This window comes from Eurytemora carolleeae, unplaced genomic scaffold (assembly GCF_000591075.1).
Source record: "Eurytemora carolleeae unplaced genomic scaffold, Eaff_2.0 scaffold736, whole genome shotgun sequence".
NCBI classification, from domain to species: domain Eukaryota; kingdom Metazoa; phylum Arthropoda; class Copepoda; order Calanoida; family Temoridae; genus Eurytemora; species Eurytemora carolleeae.
The window spans coordinates 1-19,927 of NW_019396625.1; the positions used below are offsets into that span (position 1 = coordinate 1).

General features: G+C 31.5%; 1 protein-coding gene across 1 annotated transcript; it reads left to right on the forward strand.

The window, feature by feature from the left end:
* The first annotated feature begins 2,961 nt into the window (after nucleotides 1-2,961).
* Nucleotides 2,962-19,613, forward strand: LOC111706514 (FGGY carbohydrate kinase domain-containing protein). The gene is made up of 6 exons (XM_023479409.1): nucleotides 2,962-4,207; nucleotides 5,380-5,452; nucleotides 5,692-5,746; nucleotides 12,356-12,460; nucleotides 16,081-16,140; nucleotides 19,449-19,613. The coding sequence occupies exons 1-6, from the start codon at nucleotides 2,968-2,970 to the stop codon at nucleotides 19,566-19,568; spliced, it is 1,653 nt and encodes a 550-aa protein (XP_023335177.1). The 5' UTR covers nucleotides 2,962-2,967; the 3' UTR covers nucleotides 19,569-19,613.
* The last annotated feature ends 314 nt before the right edge of the window (nucleotides 19,614-19,927 follow it).

Here is a 19,927-nt window from a genome sequence, read left to right on the forward strand (position 1 = left end):
CGCTAGGCCAAGCTAACGGAAAATGACTTTGTACTAGTACTGGCAGGATTTCCTCCCACCTATTCTGCCTGACCGAAAGATAATGCTGTTTTAGCTGAGGGTGACAAACTCGGATTTTCTTTTTATCTTTGTAAGCCAAAGTCATCAACCTTAGATATTTCAAATTATGATTTTTATTGATCAAATAATCTAAGTTTAAAATATTAAAGGTTTACTCCATCAGTTTGCAAAGATATATAGAGATTAGAAAATTTGTGGCACATGAATCAATTCCTTTGAGATCCTTGCTAAACAGTCATTAAGTCTGTACTTCATGGCATGTTCTATTTTCACCGATACCATTTATACGGTTGTCAGATCATTAACGACGAAGTAAAGAGTAAAAGTTCCCTTTTTTAAAAGTTCGAATGTAAATTTGTATTTTCTGCGACTCCCGGAAAACGAACAATAACATTCTTCAAATATGAAATAGCTTGCTAATCAAACATTACTATTGATACAACATGCCATCCTGGATCAGACAACATTTTCAAGGAATTGTGTATCGGATAATTCTTAAAGGGACTGTAAAGTGAAAAATAAAGGGGGTATAGGATGAAACTTGAGAGTCTCAGGCGTTGAACGATACATTTAAGACATCATTCTGATGTTTCTGTCTCGAGAAATTGATATAAAACTGTGTAAAATTATACCAAAATTCATAAATAAACAATTTTGTATAAAATTAGTAGGTTTAAACCAGGCGTGTAGTGGAGGTTCAGCCTAGGGGGGTCCATAACGGTTGATGTGCACCCCCCTAAAAAAGTTTAAAATCTAATTTTAATTTGAAAAATAATCATAATATGGACAAATTGTGACATTGTCGATTAATAAGAAAAGTAAAAAATCTGAATATATATATATAAGTTTACTGTTTAATAAATTAGAGCCTGCCTCTGGGGGGGGGGGCTAGGGGGCACAGGGGTACCGCCCCCCCACTACGCTCCTGGTTTAAACAGATCGCATTCAGCAAATATGCAACTAATCTGAAATCTGTATAGTCCGTATTACGTCACCAAAACTTCAGACAATGTCAGCGCAGTATACTAGTCACATGATATAGACGGAAATCACGTGACCAGTATACTGCACTGCCATTGGCTGAAGTTCTGGTGACGTAAGACGGACTATACGAAATAAATGAAATAATATTATAAATTATATCCATTAAAAATGCAAAATGTAAATTAAAAAATTATAATAGGAGCAAACCTGATATTCTCAGGCTCCTGTTTTATATCAATTTCTCGAGACAGGAACATCTTATATGTATTGTTCAACGCCTGAGATTCTCTGGTTTCATCCTATACCCCCTTTCATTTTTCCTTTACAGTCCCTTTCATATAATGTTTACACTCAACATACCCTTTAAGAGCCCATTTTAACACATATTAAACATCCCGGCCAACAAAGTACGTAGTTAAAAAAACAAAAGGTAAAAACTATAGACCATATTTTAATTACGTTTTGTAATTTTTACCGTTATAATTCCTAAGTTTTGATAAGTTTCAGAAACTTACTGACTGACTGCCCCTTTGCCCTGTAAACACCCTTGAAATATGTATAAAATAAAAATTATTTAATTCACTTGAAATAAAATGAAAAGTTTAAATATCCAAACACTTATACGCTTCAAATAAACACTGATCCTGACTTTTAAACATCCATTACTTGAACTGCAGAGGGTGTTTGAAGTTTAAAGCTGTTGAAATGTATTGATATCCAACTAAAGATTGAAGATTTAACTACTCACAACTTTATCCATAACATTATATCTTCCTAGCTCTGTAGGTTTACACAAGATACCTGGATCTAAATACAGCAAAGATTTATTGCAATCCCAGCTTAACTTACAAATCTTAGAATTTAAAACAATTTTAACAGTATTGTAAATACTCACTTAATTTGAACAGTATTGTAAATACTCACTTAATTTTAACAGTATTGTAAATACTCACTTAATTTTAACAGTATTGTAAATACTCACTTAATTTTAACAGTATTGTAAATACTCACTTAATTGTGAGTTTTCTGAAATATGTGCTTTGCTAATCTTTTTTTAGCTTTCTTTGTTATTAACTAATAAACTTTTTCAAAAAACATGTTTTATTACTAAAATTAATCAACTTTAAGGATCATATGATGGCCCGCAGAATGGGTCTGATTAGTTCAAAAGTTTGATATTTGTTGATGCACAGCTGTGCACCTACTGGGAATTCCTGGTTCACGCACTCTTTTATGCCGAGTCCATTAGCGCCTGATCCAATCAGGGTTCAGTCATGAGTTTGGTGTCTATTCTGAACAAATACATATTGCATGGCAGTATCATCTATCTTTCTGTCTATCTCATTATCCAATTAGAGATGAATCCTTATATCGGCGCTAAACACTAAATGGAAATATTTACTTCTACTGAAACTATAGTGACAGACAGACCAATCTACAGACAACTAAATTTTTGAGGTCCAAAACTGAACCTTCTCAGAAGTAGTTCTAATTTAAACTGCAGTATAATCAATTAAAAGGAAGTTCAGCATATATGTACACCTAGCAATACTTACTCAATATTCTACAGAAAGAAGGTAAAGTTAGTGGCGTACAGTGTATATGAATATACTTTCTTTTAGATAGATACATTATACCATAAACAGAATAAACTCCCTTTTTAAATCAGAAATACTTCTAAAGAATTTCTGTTTTGGGCCTCAGAATTAGAGTGGATATATTGTGCTGTATATATATATTGTAGATATACATGTAGGAACACAAAAAGAAAAATATTCAGTACAATATTGACGAGATTCAATCTAAATTATTTTTCAGAACTTTTTTGAATTCAATTTCCTCTCTGAATAAAAAGAACTCTGTAAATAAAGAAGAAAATCTTTTGATGTTAGAAATCTGGAAAATTTAATATTTTCAGAAAAAATGGCAGATTGCTATCTTGGCGTGGATGTAGGGACAGGCAGTGTGAGAACCGGTTTAGTAAATGCAAATGGTGAATTATTGGCGAGGTCAGAAGAAAAAATTAGTAGAAAGAGTTCAAAACCAGGACATTATGAACAGTCATCACAGGAAATTTGGAGTGCAGTTATATCAACAGTTCGTGCTGTTCTAGAAACATCCAACACAACGAGGGACTCTATTAAAGGTATAGGATTTGATGCTACTTGCAGTCTAGTAGTTGAAGATAAGAATGGAGTTGGACTACCGGTCGGAGAGGATCAAGATTATGATATAATAATGTGGTGTGATCATAGAGCATCTGCAGAGGCACAATTGATAAACACAACCAAGCACAAGGTACTGAATTATGTAGGAGGTCAGGTATCTCTTGAAATGCAACTTCCCAAGCTGCTCTGGCTTAAAAACAACAACAATGACCTTTGGGTCAAATCTGGAAATTTTTTTGATCTTCCAGATTGGTTGACCTACAAGGCGACTGGTTCAGATTCTAGATCTTTCTGCAGTGTTGTCTGCAAATGGAACTATCTTGTTGAAAGTAATTCCAAAGTTATCGGATGGGACAAGACCTTGTTTAGGTTAATAGGGCTAGAAGATCTGGAGGAAAATGAATGGAACAAGATCGGAAAAATTATATTAAATCCTGGAAGTCCTGTTGGTCTTGGATTATCCAAACAAGCAGCTGATGATCTTGAATTGTTGGAAGGAACTGCTATTGGAACATCTTTAATAGATGCTCATGCAGGAGCTTTAGGAATGCTTAAAGGTGCCTCAAACTTGGTCGGGAACCTTGGCTTAGTCTCTGGTACATCTACTTGTCATATGCTTCTGTCAGAAAACCAAAACTTTGTAGCAGGAGTTTGGGGCCCTTACTGGTCAGCAATTATTGATGGCCTCTGGCTGATGGAGGGAGGCCAATCTTTAACCGGAGGCTTGCTAGACTTCATAATTCAGTCACATCCAGCTTATTCAGAACTTGTAAACATATCAGAGCCAGACAAAGTGTATTCAGCTTTGGAAAATAGAATTGAAGAACTAAGAATAACAAACAGTTTAAAGGATTCTTCTTTTTTGACGAAGAAGTTTCACATGACAGTTGATTTCCATGGAAACAGATCACCACTGGCAGATCCTCAGCTGACTGGAAGTATGGTTGGGTTAACTGTGACCAAGGACCTGGAGTCTCTTGCTGTTCAATATCTAGGAAATAACTCATTTCTTAAAAGTAATGAGATTTGTTTACAATTTAAAAACATTTTATTGATTAAGAGTAAAATTGAGGATAATTGTGAAACTTTTCTCTTTGACAAAAAAAATACATATTTATAAAATATAAATCCTTCATTACTATTTCTCTATTTGTATTATTCTACCGTTAACTCAGGATTTAAACTTACATCTTTCTTTTCTCTTCATGGAGTCTAGACATCCAAGAGTCCGACAGCATCTTGCTCTTTCAATTTGTATGCATCTATTTTACCCCTATCTTTTCAATGATTCTGTTTCACCAATTTGGCTGTTATAGGATGGAGCAAAAAAGTAAAATGTTTGAATAAAGGTCTATACTTTTTCAAAGATAGGACGAATCAGGGGAGGGGGGGGGGGTGTTGAACGCACATCAACTTCCTGTCTTGTTCACTTTATTGCAGAACGATAATTTTTTCCAGAACAATAATGTTCAGTGCAATAAAGACACGCCATCCCAAAAAAGCTGTAAAACAATAAAACTGAATTTAAAGACTTTTTAGAAAATGTTGGTTTAAAAAGTTCTTTTTAATATTAGTTAGTTACTGTATTGTAGTATAGTAGCTTAGAGAGAAAATGTTTAATTCTAAAATTCTTTAAGCCGTCTTGTTTTTACCAAAATATGTTTTCATCTAGTTTTAGCTGACTTGCACAGAGTTTGGTTAATTACTTTTTTAAAAACTTTCCCCTGAGAACCTTATGTTGAATATTGATGAAGTACTTTACCAATATTTCTTAGAACTATCTTAATGGATTTTATTTTGAATTTAGGATTTCAAGAAACTCGAAAATTAGAATTGGGCCTTAAAATTGATGGAACAATTAAAAAAGCTATTTAGTTTTAGTTTTTGAGTGAGTGAACAATTAACGCTTTCCATTTAGCTAGAAGCAGGTTGAGTTGACTGTTATAGGCCATAATATAATCGGAGGCGTACTCGGGGGGGGGGGGGCGGCTATGGGGACTCAGCCCCGGCCCCTGGATCAGTTTAATACATGGTTTCCATGTTCTTTTTGTGCTCTAACGGGTGATTATCCCCATTTTAAAAAAGAAAAAAGAATATGTATCGAGCTTAGAGAAAGCTAACATACTTTGAAAAGAAATGGATAATTGAATGAGTATTATTTAACCAGCTACAATACAAGGAGTCTGCTATGGAACCAAGCATATTATACAAGTTCTATTAGAAGAGGGACATCAAGTTTGGTAATTACTAAAAAAACAGGTTTTAAAGGGACTTGATTTAAACTCATCGTCCATTTATAAGTGGCATGATGATTTTTACAGGTTTCTTTTTAAAATTCATTTTATTAAAACATGTCATTTATCTCTGATCAGACAAAGGTTTCAGGTAACATTGAGAATATGGGGCATTCACATTTGGAAAAATTATAGAAAAATAATGAAAATTAATCAGTTATTAACTGTTTATTTTTGACCTTCAGTAATGTGACAGTATGCGGGGGTCTTACCAAATCCAAGCTGTTTCTACAAACATTGGTAAGATATTTGTTTTTATAAAACTAGGCTTTTAGGGCGTATAGCTCCCATGTTCTCTTTCAATTGTGAACATTTTCTCTTTGAATTGTGTTGTAAAACAAAAAGTACTGTTCGCGGATTTAAAAAATTTTATGAAAATTTAATGACATTCGAATTTTGCTGGAGGGTAATTTTTGAAATTTTGATCTTTCATAAACCTTCCTTGGGAATATGTGAAGTCCCACAAAAAATTCGGGCCGGATGGGTTCAGCCGTTTTGACGTTTACTGGATACAAACAAACACCATGACAGACAAGCAAAATATATATAATACAGGTAGTTAAAAATTGAAAAGTTAGAAAAGTTAAAGTTTTAGAAATACGGCGGTAGGAGTTTTTTTACTGTTAATCCCTTCAAAAAGAGTTAATTTGTACTATTTTTTTCTCGTCCGACGGACTAACTTAAATCTCTAATGGAGCTTCTTCTGCTAAAAACTTACAACCAATTTGAAGCCCAAAAGTTCTTCTTATAAAAAATGAAATATTCCACTATCCAACTTTTAAGGACTTCACTTGGTCCCAATATAGATCATCATAGAACAGACATAACCATGTGTTTAAAAAGTAAGACTAAGCAATAATTACAAAAACATCAAAAAAGTCTATTTGTATTGGTTAAAAAAAATGTCAAATACAGTATTTGGTATAAACATGGGAAAGCATTACATTTAATCTACATATTTAATGTATAGTTACTCGATCTAATATTCAGTTTCTCTAAAAAGCATGTTTTGAATAACAGTTAAAAGAGAAGGGTTCTCTTACTGCTATAAATTATGCATAGCCTCTGGGTAAAGAAACTAAGGAAGGAGAAGGTTCAATGAATTAAGTTCAGGTGTTCTAATTTCCTTAGAATTATTGGATTTAGGCAGGTTTCTAGCCTTCGCAACATTCTAACATTTAGAAATATACAAATTGCAAAAATGCATTCTGTAATATATCTTATCTTTTTCTTGTTTTTCTTGTTTAAAGATTTGCAAATTAAAGGAAGAATACTGTAGGATAAACTATCTTTTTCCTGTTTAAAGATATGCAAATTAAAGGAAGAATACTGTAAGATTAACTATCTATTAACTATCTATTTCCTGTTTAAAGATATGCAAATTAACGGAAGATTACTATAGGATAAACTATCTTTTCCTGTTTAATGATATACAAATTAAAGGTTAAGAATACTGTAGGATAAACCATGTTTTTCCTGTTTAAAGATATGCAAATTAAAGGAAGAATACTGTAGGATAAACTATCTTTTTCCTGTTTAAAGATATACAAATTAAAGGTTAAGAATAATGTAGGATAAACTATCTTTTTCCTGTTTAAAGATATACAAATTAAAGGTTAAGAATACTGTAGGATAAACTATCTTTTTCCTGTTTAAAGATATGCAAATTAAAGGAAGAATACTCTGTAGGATAAACTATCTTTTTCCTGTTTAAAGATATACAAATTAAAGGTTAAGAATACTGTAGGATAAACTATCTTTTTCCTGTTTAAAGATATACAAATTAAAGGTTAAGAATACTGTAGGATAAACTATCGTTTTCCTGTTTAAAGATATGCAAATTAAAGGAAGAATACTGTAGGATAAACTATCTTTTTCCTGTTTAAAGATATACAAATTAAAGGTTAAGAATACTGTAGGATAAACTATCTTTTTCCTGTTTAAAGATATACAAATTAAAGGAAGAATACTGAAGGATAAACTATCTTTTTCCTGTTTAAAGATATGCAAATTAAAGGTTAAGAATACTGTAGGATAAACTATCTTTTTCTTGTTTAAAGATATACAAATTAAAGGAAGAATACTGAAGGATAAACTATCTTTTTTCCTGTTTAAAGATATACAAATTAAAGGTTAAGAATAATGTAGGATAAACTATCTTTTTCCTGTTTAAAGATATGCAAATTAAAGGTTAATTTTAAGAAATCATGTTGTAAGATAACTTTTAGTGTTTACAGATCATTAAAGACTTTCTTAAATAATGCATAAACAAATATTTACTTTTCAAAGAATCTTTTTTTTCAGACACTCTTTAGGTTAAAAGGAAGAATATCTAAAATAAGCTGAATCTGAATCCCCTCCCTGTCAATATTCATGTCTATTTAGATATTTGGATATTTAAATATTTTATATTTTCCCACCCAGCTCTAATCCAAGCAACCAGAGTCAGATAGAAAAGTAAAACAAAACTCAATTTAAGTGAGAATATTTCTTTGAGACGTAAACCCCAGAGTTACAAAAGGAACTGAGTTTTTGCCACAAACTAAAAATTTCTAATCTTTATAATCTAACAGACTTGTTGGTGTAAATCTTTTATAATTTAATGTCTACTATATTGGGTTTTACAGATATTTTAACATTTATGCAAAGGGTTATTATTGAACCCAGACTATTAGTTTTCGTACTATCAGGTTTTCCCGGGCCCACAATCGAGGTGGAAAGTTTTGATAGGCTTTGGAGCCCAGGGAACGGATCCGGCGCAGGCCGAGTCATCACTAGTTTCTCCGTCAGTATAAGAAAGATGATATTGTGCCCAGTTATTTATATTGACTCGGTCTCCCCGTTTCAGAGCATCATGCTAAGCTTATTGTTTTCATTCAACGAGTAGTTTATCCACTGAAGACCAACTGAGATATTGTTAGAGTTTACTTGTAGAAGACAATCTGATCAGTTTTGTATATCCCGCTCTCTGTAGTACTTTGCCGCCAAGTCTTTTACTGAAAGACGTCTCCAGCCTAGGCCACGCTTTTTGCATTTACTTTAGTTTTATTTTTTTATAGCTCGTATTAGATTTTGATTGCTCAGATTTTGATTGCGTCTTTTCTTTATAGTTTTAACCTGAGCAAAGTAGTGTTTTACAGAATATATTTGTTGAGTAGAAAGCGCTAGGGTACAAGCTGTTGTGATTCAGGATTGATCTGCGGGTAGTTGCTTTTTAGACTGACAAATTTGATGATATAAGATTGAAGACGCGATCTTAGCTGTTTAATGATGATTATTATGTTTATGGCATGTTATTATGTTCATAGTGCTACAATTTATTTTTAAATTTGAATTTTTAAAAAATTTTTTAAACTTAAAAAGATCAATGAATTTTTTCTCTGGCTGTTGTATCTTATTTTTAGCTGATCATACATGCATATTCTGCTCTCTTGTAGATCTGCGAATTCTAATCTCTTGTAGACAAGGAAAAATGCATTTGGACACATATTTCTGCTCTTTTTCCCCCTTAATATTACGCATATTGCTCAGAACTTCAGCTCTCTGTTTTTGCAATTTTCTTTTTTATGCTATTCTTCAATTTGATATCTTGACCCATAAATTTCAAATTAAGTATAATGGAAAGTTACTGCTTGTGTTTTATGCAAAGGTGTCTAATTTCTCTGACAAGTTATGTTGTGGATTGATGATACAGCTATTGTTCATATTTATTATATATATTCTTACAGGATGTAAAAATAAAAGTCACTGCTAAGCGGGGTTTGGAAATGCTGAGGATACACTGTCAGAATTCCGCTTTTATAATGACAAAATGGGAAAAGAAATGTTAGCAAGGAGTGGAAGTGGATAATTGCAACAAAAGAATTCTTGATTCATGTAAGTTCATCTCGGACAGATACTTGTAACTGATATCTTGATGCCTACATATAGAACCAGATTAAATCGAAAGAATTAACGTCTTTCCTACGGGTTTGGATACTCAAAAACAGCTAACCTGCAGACTTGTTATGAAGAAGTATATTTAAAGCATGTCATTTGTAAAATCTGGCACCCGCTAGGTGAAAAACCTCCATTCTCCTTGGTGATACAGTGTTAATAGATGAATGCAGTCCTTAATTGTTACTTGTAGCTCCATTTTTTTCTTTTTCATATGTGTGCAGGGGTGTATACCCCCAGAGGGCCCATATACATCACCTGGGTAAAGTTTCTTTAGTTTGCCATTTTTTCTCTCATCATGTATCTCTGAATACTTTCAGAAGTGACAAACAACACCCAGTTGTTGCTTCTCTGAAAGCTAAATGTACACTGGGTTGTAAAGATTACAGTTCCTTTATAATCTGTTATCTAAACTATAGACATCATTCAAAACACTTGTGCTGTGAATCTCAGGAATAATCATTAATCTTTAAATTCTACATTGGATTTCCTAATTGGATATCCAGACTAATCGCCAACTATACTTCACATAGAATTTCTGAGAACACATTTCTCGGCCAGCCTATCTGTGTCTAATCAATTTAATATCCTTGAATGAAATTATAAATTTTATGATTGGCGGGGGTGGGGGTGGCCCCAGTTAAACTAGAATCTTCTGAGTTTCTTTCTTTATTGCAAAATCAAAAACCGTTCTAAAAGAAAACGACTCATTGTATTTTATTATTTTTAAATCCTCTACTCGTAAAACCATTCCTTTATCTTCCCTTTCATCCAAAAGAGGTTTTCATCTCCCCCCCCCCCACCAGAGTTAAATATTGTTCTATTCTTAAACTGTTCGGCATTTTCTTTTTTAAAAGCAAGAAATTGAAGCTGCAAAATAGAAATGAGATAAAAAGAGCTAGGGTTTAAGGTGCAAGGTAAAGCGTTGGGAGTGAATTACGGGGGCTTGTAGTAAAATTCCGGAGTTTGAAGTAAGACGTGGGAGCTTGTAGTAAAATCCCAGAGTTAGGAGTGAAACGTTGGGGCGTTTAGTAAAATCCGGGAGTTAGGAGTGAAACGTTGGGGCTTGTAGTAAAATCCCAGCATTGGGAGTGAAACGTGGGAGCTTGTTGTAAAATCGTGAAGTTTGGAGTGAAACGTGGGAGCTTGTAGTAAAATCCCAGAGTTTGGAGGGAAATACGAAGGCTTGTAGTAAAATATTTGATTTTTTGAGTAAAATACCAGGGTTTGAGTAAAAAATCAGGTTATGGAGTAAAATGCCAGAGTTTGAGTAAAATATTAGGATCTGAAGAAATATACAAAGGTTTAAAGTAAAATACCAGGGTTTGAAGTAGAATACCATGGTTTGAAGTAAAATACTAGAAGTTGGAGTAAAATACCAGGGTTTGGAGTAAAAAATCAGGTTATGGAGTAAAATACCAGAGTTTGGAGTAAAATATTAGGGTCTGAAATAAAATAAAAAGGTTTAAAGTAAAATACCAGGGTTTGAAGTAGAAAACCATGGTTTGAAGTAAAATACTAGAAGTTGGAGTAAAATACCAGGGTTTGGAGCAAAATACCAGGGTTCAGAGTAAAATTCCAGGGTTCAGAGTAAAATTCCAGGGTGCAGAGTAAAAGTTTGGAATAGAAGACCAGAGTCTGGTCTGCACTAATTTTACCCGGATTTGGAGTACATTGCTAGGGGTTGGAGTAAAATACCTGACTTTACCCTACCCTATTATTTTATTAAGTAAAATACTAGATCTGTAAATCCTGAGTTTGAGCGCAAATTCCACGTTCAAAACTCCTAATTTGGGGTTGGATACGTTTTCAGAATTAGTTTTTTTTAATTATTAAATAACGACGACATAAAATGTAAACAAATTCTACAGGTTAAGAAAATAAAAATTAATCTTATCATCGAAAATAAGTAATCTTGTTCAATTATTAGTTTCTATTTTCTTATTATTCTGGTTTGAAGAATTTGAAGAAATCTGCTAATAAATTCAAAGAAAATAAGAAATTTAATATAATGATTGAAATCATTGATTTTAGCATTGATTAATTGACAAATTTCTTTTGTGAAGTAAGTTCCTAACCATCTAATTAGTTTACTGTAGAATTTTTTTTTACATTTTATGTCGTCGTTATTTAATATTTTAAAAAACCGATTCTGAAAATGTATCCACTCCAAAAGTAGGATTTGCTCTCAAACTCAGGATTTACAGATCTCTAAAAAGTTTAATATGTCTCAAATTAATCCTAAAGAAGCTTTCCACAACACTGCAAACTCAGTTCAACTCCTTACATAGCCAGTCTGTCCCTTCCAGAAGATTGTATTTTTGCGAGAAAAAAAAGTTGAAGGAAAGATCGACAATTTTAACAAACATCGCGAAAATTCATTTATCGTAACTGTGGCTTTAAATTTATACAAAACAGAGTGAACGTTTCTTTTAAATTTACTGACACATACTAATTAAGATAAGCTTCAAATTCAATTTATTTTACTAAATTCTATTTTAACAACATTCTTTAGCTTGTTTAATAGTTTAAATTAGAAATAACTTTTAATTTTATCTTAGAATAGTTCTAGTTTAAATAAGAAATTAAAAAGTATATTAATTAAGCTAGTTTCTGTTTTTATATTGTTTATCATAATGTTTTGATTTGAAGATCAATACATTATCCCTCATTCAAGGTTATACCTTCAGTGCATTACCATCACGGTATATCGTTAAGGAATCAAAAAATCTGTAGATCTACATTATTCATATGATCGAGATCAATGCACTAAAATTCTTCTTCTCTTTTAAATGGTTTTGTAGATTTTGTACAATTTCAATACAGTAAACATTACTTTCTGGATTTCAGGTAGCGACCTTACTCATGTACCTCAAAAATATGAGATTGTACTGAACTGTTTTCTTTATCTAGGTAGATGTAGTACAACTGCCTGTACATGTACCCGCAGAAAATGAGAGTGTACTGCTTGGTGCAAGTTTTCTTGGAATGTCGGCTCATAAAGGGATATCTGTAAAGGTGATTTTAGTATTGATAATGATGATATTAATTAATATTTTGTTGTTGATATTGATGATATTAATGATATTAATGATATTAATGGCATTCATGATATTGATGATATTGTTGGTATTAATGATACTAATGATATTGACAATATTGATGATAAATTGATGATATTGATGATGTTTATTATTTCGATGACTATGATGATAATGAGGATATTAATGATATTGATGATATAAATGATATTGCTGATATCGATGATAATGATAATATTGATGATATTAATGATATTGATGATATTGATGATATTTTTTATATTGATGATATTGATGATATTGATGAAATTGATGATATTGATGATATTTATAATTTTGATGATATTGATAATAATATTTATATTGATGATATTGATGATATTGATGATAATGATTGTAATGATGATAATGATGATAATGATGATAATGATGATAATGATGATAATGATGATTATGATAATGATGATATTAATGATATGGATAATATTGATAATGATGATATTTATGATATTAATAATATTGATGATATTGATGATTGTTACGCGAGCCATGCTGCGTGTATAAAGTCTGCTTATCGCCCCTGTGTATTTCTGAGTTCTCCCTGAAGATCTGTACGGAATGTATTGTAAAAGAACTAGTTTTAGGAACTGTTTACAGACTGACTGCGCAGGCGCAAGATTTCTCGCGGAGTAGTAAATAATTTATATCAGTATATGTTTATTCGTCTTGCAAGTTTTAACCGTGTCCAGAATTCTGGGATCACTGTGGTAACTATTTTTATATATACTTATGCTTATCGTGTTGATTATAGTATGATTAATATTTATATATGTGTTTGTTGGTTCCTAGCCACAGTTTTTTAATGCCTGAGTGAATTATTTGTTGTATTTGTATGATTTATCACTCAAAAGCTTTTTCTGTGGGTTTAATAAACTTATTTAGATTGAAGACTCAGAGAAATAAACGTTCGGAACCTTATTATCATCCTTTTGTTATGAAGAGCGTTGAGAGAAGGGAGTCTTACATATATTAGGTCTTTAGGGAAATCGCTAAGTAGCGAAACAATGATATTAATATGAACTTGATGATAATGATGATAATGATGATTATGATGATAATGATGATAATGATGACAATGATGAAAATGTTGATAATGATGATAATTATTATAATGAAGATAATGATGATAAAGAAGATAATTATGAGAAATTAAAAAAATATTGTTAGAAGATTTCATTTAATCTAAAATGTCTTCCATGAATGGCATAATTATATATTAATTGCTCGGAACATGAAATATTACAATCTACATTAAAGTATTTTAACCCAGTCAATAAATCTAGAGGGTGATTTAAAAAAAGTGCAATTAGTAATGTTGTCTTTAGCAAAATAATGTTTTTTGTGCAATCCACATGTAGGTTCGAGAGAAAACCTTTTAGGTTCCCGTTTGATAAATGTGGATATCAAGTCTACTAGAAACATCGAGAATGGGTTTACACCCTTTGATTATTGTGGATGTCAATTCTACTAGAAATATCGAGAATGGGTTTACACCCTTTGATTATTGTGGATGTCAAGTCTACAAGAACCATCGGGAATGGGTTAACACCCTTTGATTATTGTGGATGTCAAGTCTACTAGAAACATCGAGAATGGGTTTACACCCTTTGATTATTGTGGATGTCAAGTCTACTAGAAATATCGGGAATGGGTTTACACCCTTTGATTATTGTGGAAATCAAGTCTACTAGAAATATCAAGAATGGGTTTACACCCTTCGATTATTGTGGATGTCAAGTCTACTAGAAACATCGAGAATAAGTTTACACCCTTTGATTATTGTGGATGTTAAAAGTCCACTAGAAACAAAAATTGGATTAGACCCTTTGATGAGTGCGAAATGTGGATGTCAAGTCTACCTGCAACATCGATAATGGTTTTACACCCTTTGATTAGTCTGGATGTCAAGTCTATTAGAAACATCAAGAATATGCTGAAAAAGTCTGTATGCAGTTAGAATGTGTTTTAATTACGAGCTGACTTGTTCTAAATATTGCTTACATTTTTATTGTTACCAAAATTTGATACTTTTCCTGAATCAACTTTTTAAGTGCAAGGGATTTAATCCTGAAAGAAAAATATTATCAAAAGTCTGACTATAGATTTCTTTAAAATAGCAGGTTTATGAAATTGGAGATTATGAGAGTGAATAATGAATACATTTAATATCATTCATAACAAAACAAATTTAAACTATACCATTAATATATGTAATATGTAATATATGTATGTATATGAAATGTGGGTGAATAAATCTTTAATAATAATAATAACTAGAATGTTTCAGTGCCAGAACGTGAGACGAGATAAAAAATTGTTATGGTTCATTCAAGAATAAATATCGGATTGTTTTGGAAGTTTTGTGATTTTGAAAATAATATACCTCTAAACTGGTCAAGCCGATCTTGATGCAATTTTAGAATTTGATAGAAATGCAAAAATAACATTTTTCAAACTGGAAAATTTTACAGAAATAAAAAGTTTTGAACGAGACGACGCCATTCGTCAAATATATTTTAAGGTTTCCTGTTTCCGAGTTAACAATTTCAATGTTGATATAAAGCTTTGAAACTGTAGAAAATAAAATATAATAAATCATCATCCCTGTTCTCCGGTAAAAGATTAAACCTTTCCCAGTTTCTGAAAGAAGTCCGAACAATACAGAAAATATTTTCCAGCTAAATCATGATGAGGATTCATGATGACTTCGGGTAAAATACAAAACATTGAAATTTTATCATTTGCCTGAGAAATCACTCTTTGATGTTTTAACATTCTGTTGAATCCCATCTAATTCACAGAATTGAGGTAATCAGTTAAAGTGGAAATATTTTTTCCTTCTTTTAATAAAGAATTTTGAAATTTGTGATTCTTGAAACTCAAATATTTCTAAAAATGATCGGAGATCAGAGCTTTTCTGTGGAAGATCGTTAATCTAGTTATTCTTGAACAATTGATCTCGATATCCAATGTGGACACTTCTTAATTTGAATATCTATACTTGATCCCTCAAATAAAATTTTCCCTGAAGGGTAAAACCATCTCGGGATATCGAAGAGGAATTTAATTAGCCCGGAGATTTGCATAAGACGGAGATTAATACTTGATCCCGAGATAAACCGCACAAAAGTTGTGACTTAAGACCATGTTTACACTTGTGTTATTTACCGTTGATCCCGTTTGCTTAATCTCGATATTAACTATTGGCGCTTTTGTTTTTCTGTATGATCCGCTCTTTTGGATATCCCTGCTGGGTTCCGACCAAGGAGTATGGAATATATGGGAGAAGGAAACGACTTGGCCCGCCCTACCTTATGATTTTAATGCTTTGCAGACGGTAATGTCGTCTTTTAATTTTATAAATGTGGTTTTTTACTACAGAGTATTTAATAAAAACGATTTTTATATTCAGTTAGAAATTACGAGAGACTCTCGATTTTGTTTTTATATTTTGGTTAAAATCAGGGACTAACATTTCTGAATTATTTTCATTATTTAAGTTTGAAAACACAAAATATTCTAAATCAATGTATTCAGGAAGTTTTGAAGGCAATGGAGAAGATTCCTGGAGTTCAAAATATTATTAAACCTTCTCAGGTATAAATATATATAAATATCTAAACCCAGGATTCTGCACAATTGAAAGATTTTGAACATTTAAAGGGACTTTCAACATAATCTGAGATCACTCATATTTGAAAAAATATATATGAAAAGGAAACTTAAATACATGTTTCCTGGTTTTGTAAAAAAAGTACTTTATCTTATTGTTGACTACAATTCGTGAACCTTCCCTTTAAATGTAAATAATTGTTCCCTGTTCTGTTCTAAAACTTCGTTTAACTCCCTTTTAAACATTATGCAGACGTTTTAACATTTGTAAGATAGAGAACTAGTCTCCTTGGGACTCTTCTATCCCATACACTTTATTCAATGTTAGTTTAAAGCATTCATGGTTCCAACTCAGAACATTTGTGTAGAGAATCTACCCCACTGTGCTCCGTCCCCCCCTCTTCCCTCACTGTTCTGAACTTAGAACATTTGTGTAGAGAATCTAGCCCACTGTGCCCCGTCCCCCCTTTTCCCTCACTGTTCTGAACTTAGAACATTTGTGTAGAGAATCTACCCCACTGTGTCCCGTCCCTCCCTCTTTCCTCACTGTTCTGTACTTAGAACATTTGTGTAGAGAATCTACCCCACTGTGCTCCGTCCCTCCCTCTTCCCTCACTGTTCTGAACTTAAAACATTTGTGTAGAGAATCTACCCAATTGTACTCCGTCCCTCCCTCTTCCCTCACTGTTCTGAACTCAGAATATTTATGTAGAAAATCTACCCCACTGTGCTCCGTCCCTCCCTCTTCCCTCACTGTTCTGAACTCAGAACATTTATGTGGAAAATCTACCCCACTGCGTACCGTCCCTCCCTCTTCCATCACTGTTTTGAAAATATGAACAGATAAACCAACCCTGTCATGTTCTATTTATTCCTAAAACGAAAGTGAAGTCTACAAAATAGAAAATAGGAGATATGTCAAATATTCAACAAAATAAATTGAGATACAACATTCTTAAAACTGAATAAGTATAATGATCTAATTACAACCTTCTTAAAACTGAATAAGCATAATGATATAATTACAAAATTCTTAAAACTGAAGAAGTATAATGATATAATTACAAAATTCTTAAAACTGAACAAGTATAATGATACAATTACAACATTCTTAAAACTGAATAAGTATAATGATACAAATACAAAATTCTTAAAACTGAATAAGGATAATGATACAATTACAACATTCTTAAAACTGAATAAGTATAATGATACAATTACAACATTCTTAAAACTGAATAAGTATAATGATACAAATACAATATTCTTAAAACTGTATAAGTATAATGATACAATTACAACATTCTTAAAACAGAATAAGTATAATGATACAATTACAGCATTCTTAAAACTGAATAAGCATAATGATATAATTACAAAATTCTTAAAACTGAAGAAGTATAATGATATAATTACAAAATTCTTAAAACTGAAGAAGTATAATGATATAATTATAAAATTCTTAAAACTGAAGAAGTATAATGATATAATAACAACATTCTTAAAACTGAATAAGTATAATGATACAATTACAACATTCTATAATGATATAATTACAACATTCTTAAAACTGAATAAGTATAATGATACAATTACAACATTCTTAAAACTGAATAAGTATAATGATATAATTACACCATTCTTAAAACTGAATAGATATAATGATATAATTACAACTTTCTTAAAACTGAATAAGTATAATGATCTAATTACAACATTCTTAAAACTGATTAAGTATGATGATACAATTACAACATTGTTAAAATTGAATAAGTATAATGATATAATAACAACATTCTTAAAACTGAATAAGTATAATGATACAATTACAACATTCTTAAAACTGAATAAGTATAATGATATAATTACAACATTCTTAAAACTGAATAAGTATAATGATCTAATTACAACATTCTTAAAACTGAATAAGCATAATGATACAAATTCAACATTCTTAAAACTGAATAAGTATGATGATACAATTACAACATTCTTAAAACTGAATAAGTATAATGATATAATTACAACATTCTTAAAACTGAATAAGTATAATGATACAATTACAACCTTCTTAAAACTGAATACTATACAAATAAAAATTAACTCGAACAAAAACAAAAATACGTTATTCTTTAGACTCAAAAAAACAAAAAAACAAAATACAACATTCTTAAGACTTAATAAGTACAAAAATATAAATGCAACATTCTTAAGACTTAGTAAGTACAAAAATATAATACAACATTCTTTAGACTGAATAAGCACAAAAATATAATACAACATTCTTTAGACTTATTAAGTACAAAAATATAATACAACATTCTTTAGACTTAATAAGTACAAAAGTATAATACAACATTCTTTAGACTTAATAAGTACAAAAATATAGAAGTGACTTTAAGCTGGAATGTACTTAACGATACCTTTTTCATTTCTGATGGAACCTACAGAGCGTCCCATATCATATTAGATTATCTCCAAGCTTTAACGTCAAAATTCGCACATTTCTATTCGAAAATCCTAGTATTTTCTGCATTACAACTTTCAAAGAAACCTTTTACATATTTTGAAAATGATTCATTGTTTTTAAATTTTCTAAAATCACAATTTTTAGCTATACGCGATATAATTTGATGTGGGACACCCTGTATACGTGATATAATTTGATGTGGAACACCCTGTATAGGCGATATAATTTGATGTGGGACACCCTGTATACGCGATATAATTTGATGTGGGACACCCTGTATACGAGATATAATTTGATGTGGGACACCCTGTATACGCGATATAATTTGATGTGGTACACCCTGTAGCTTAAAAGGACACTCCCCTGTTGTGAATCAGATATCGTAGTGCACAAGGTACTAATGTAAGGAAAGATAATTAAGAGGTGTACGCATTTTTTTGTACTGCAGTGTACTGCCTTTGGGCGGAAAAGTAAACACAAGATGGATGTTACAGCCTGACATGGAATCAATTTTCAATAGGAAACTAATATGTGAATTTTCAAAATTATCAAAATTAAATGCTTTTATCCTCCTCGGATACTAGACGAACACTGATGCATCTATTCTTGTTTACAAATTCCGCCCAGAGAGAACTGGTTTCAATATGTACGAAGAGTATACGCAACCGCAATTAACTTTCCTTGCATTGGTACCTTGGTAATGCCACTCTCTTAACGAAGGTTTACTTAAAAAAGCCGCAAATATCCTTTAATTTAAACTACAGAGTACAGAACGAAAAGTATTAAGCACACAGTTCTCGGACTATAAAAGTACATATTTTAGGATGAAGAAGTACAGAAGTTCCATACCAGAAAGTACAGAGTGTACAGGAAAATGATTGACGATCAATTAGAGTACAGAAAAATGATGGAGGAGGGAGCTAATTCGATGAACAGAACCTAATATCAAATTGGCTCAATCAAAAAAAAAAAAAACTCAAATGATGATAAATATAAGACAATTGGATTTTAAAAAATTTAAACGATTAATTAAATAGATTAATATTTCTTGACTGACAATTAACATGAACCTTTGTAGTACTCACTTTCTGTATTAATGTGATTTTTATACGGCTATCATTGTGTTTATATATATCGTAAACAGTGTAGGTAAAGTTAAATATACCCTACCATGTATAACAATTGGAGAAAGTGTTTAAAAAATTGCAGGGTATAACTCAATGAGATAATATTTACTTGACATGATTGCTTCCAGAACCACACTACTACAGGGTGTCTCTAAAAACAATAGTTAAAGCATTT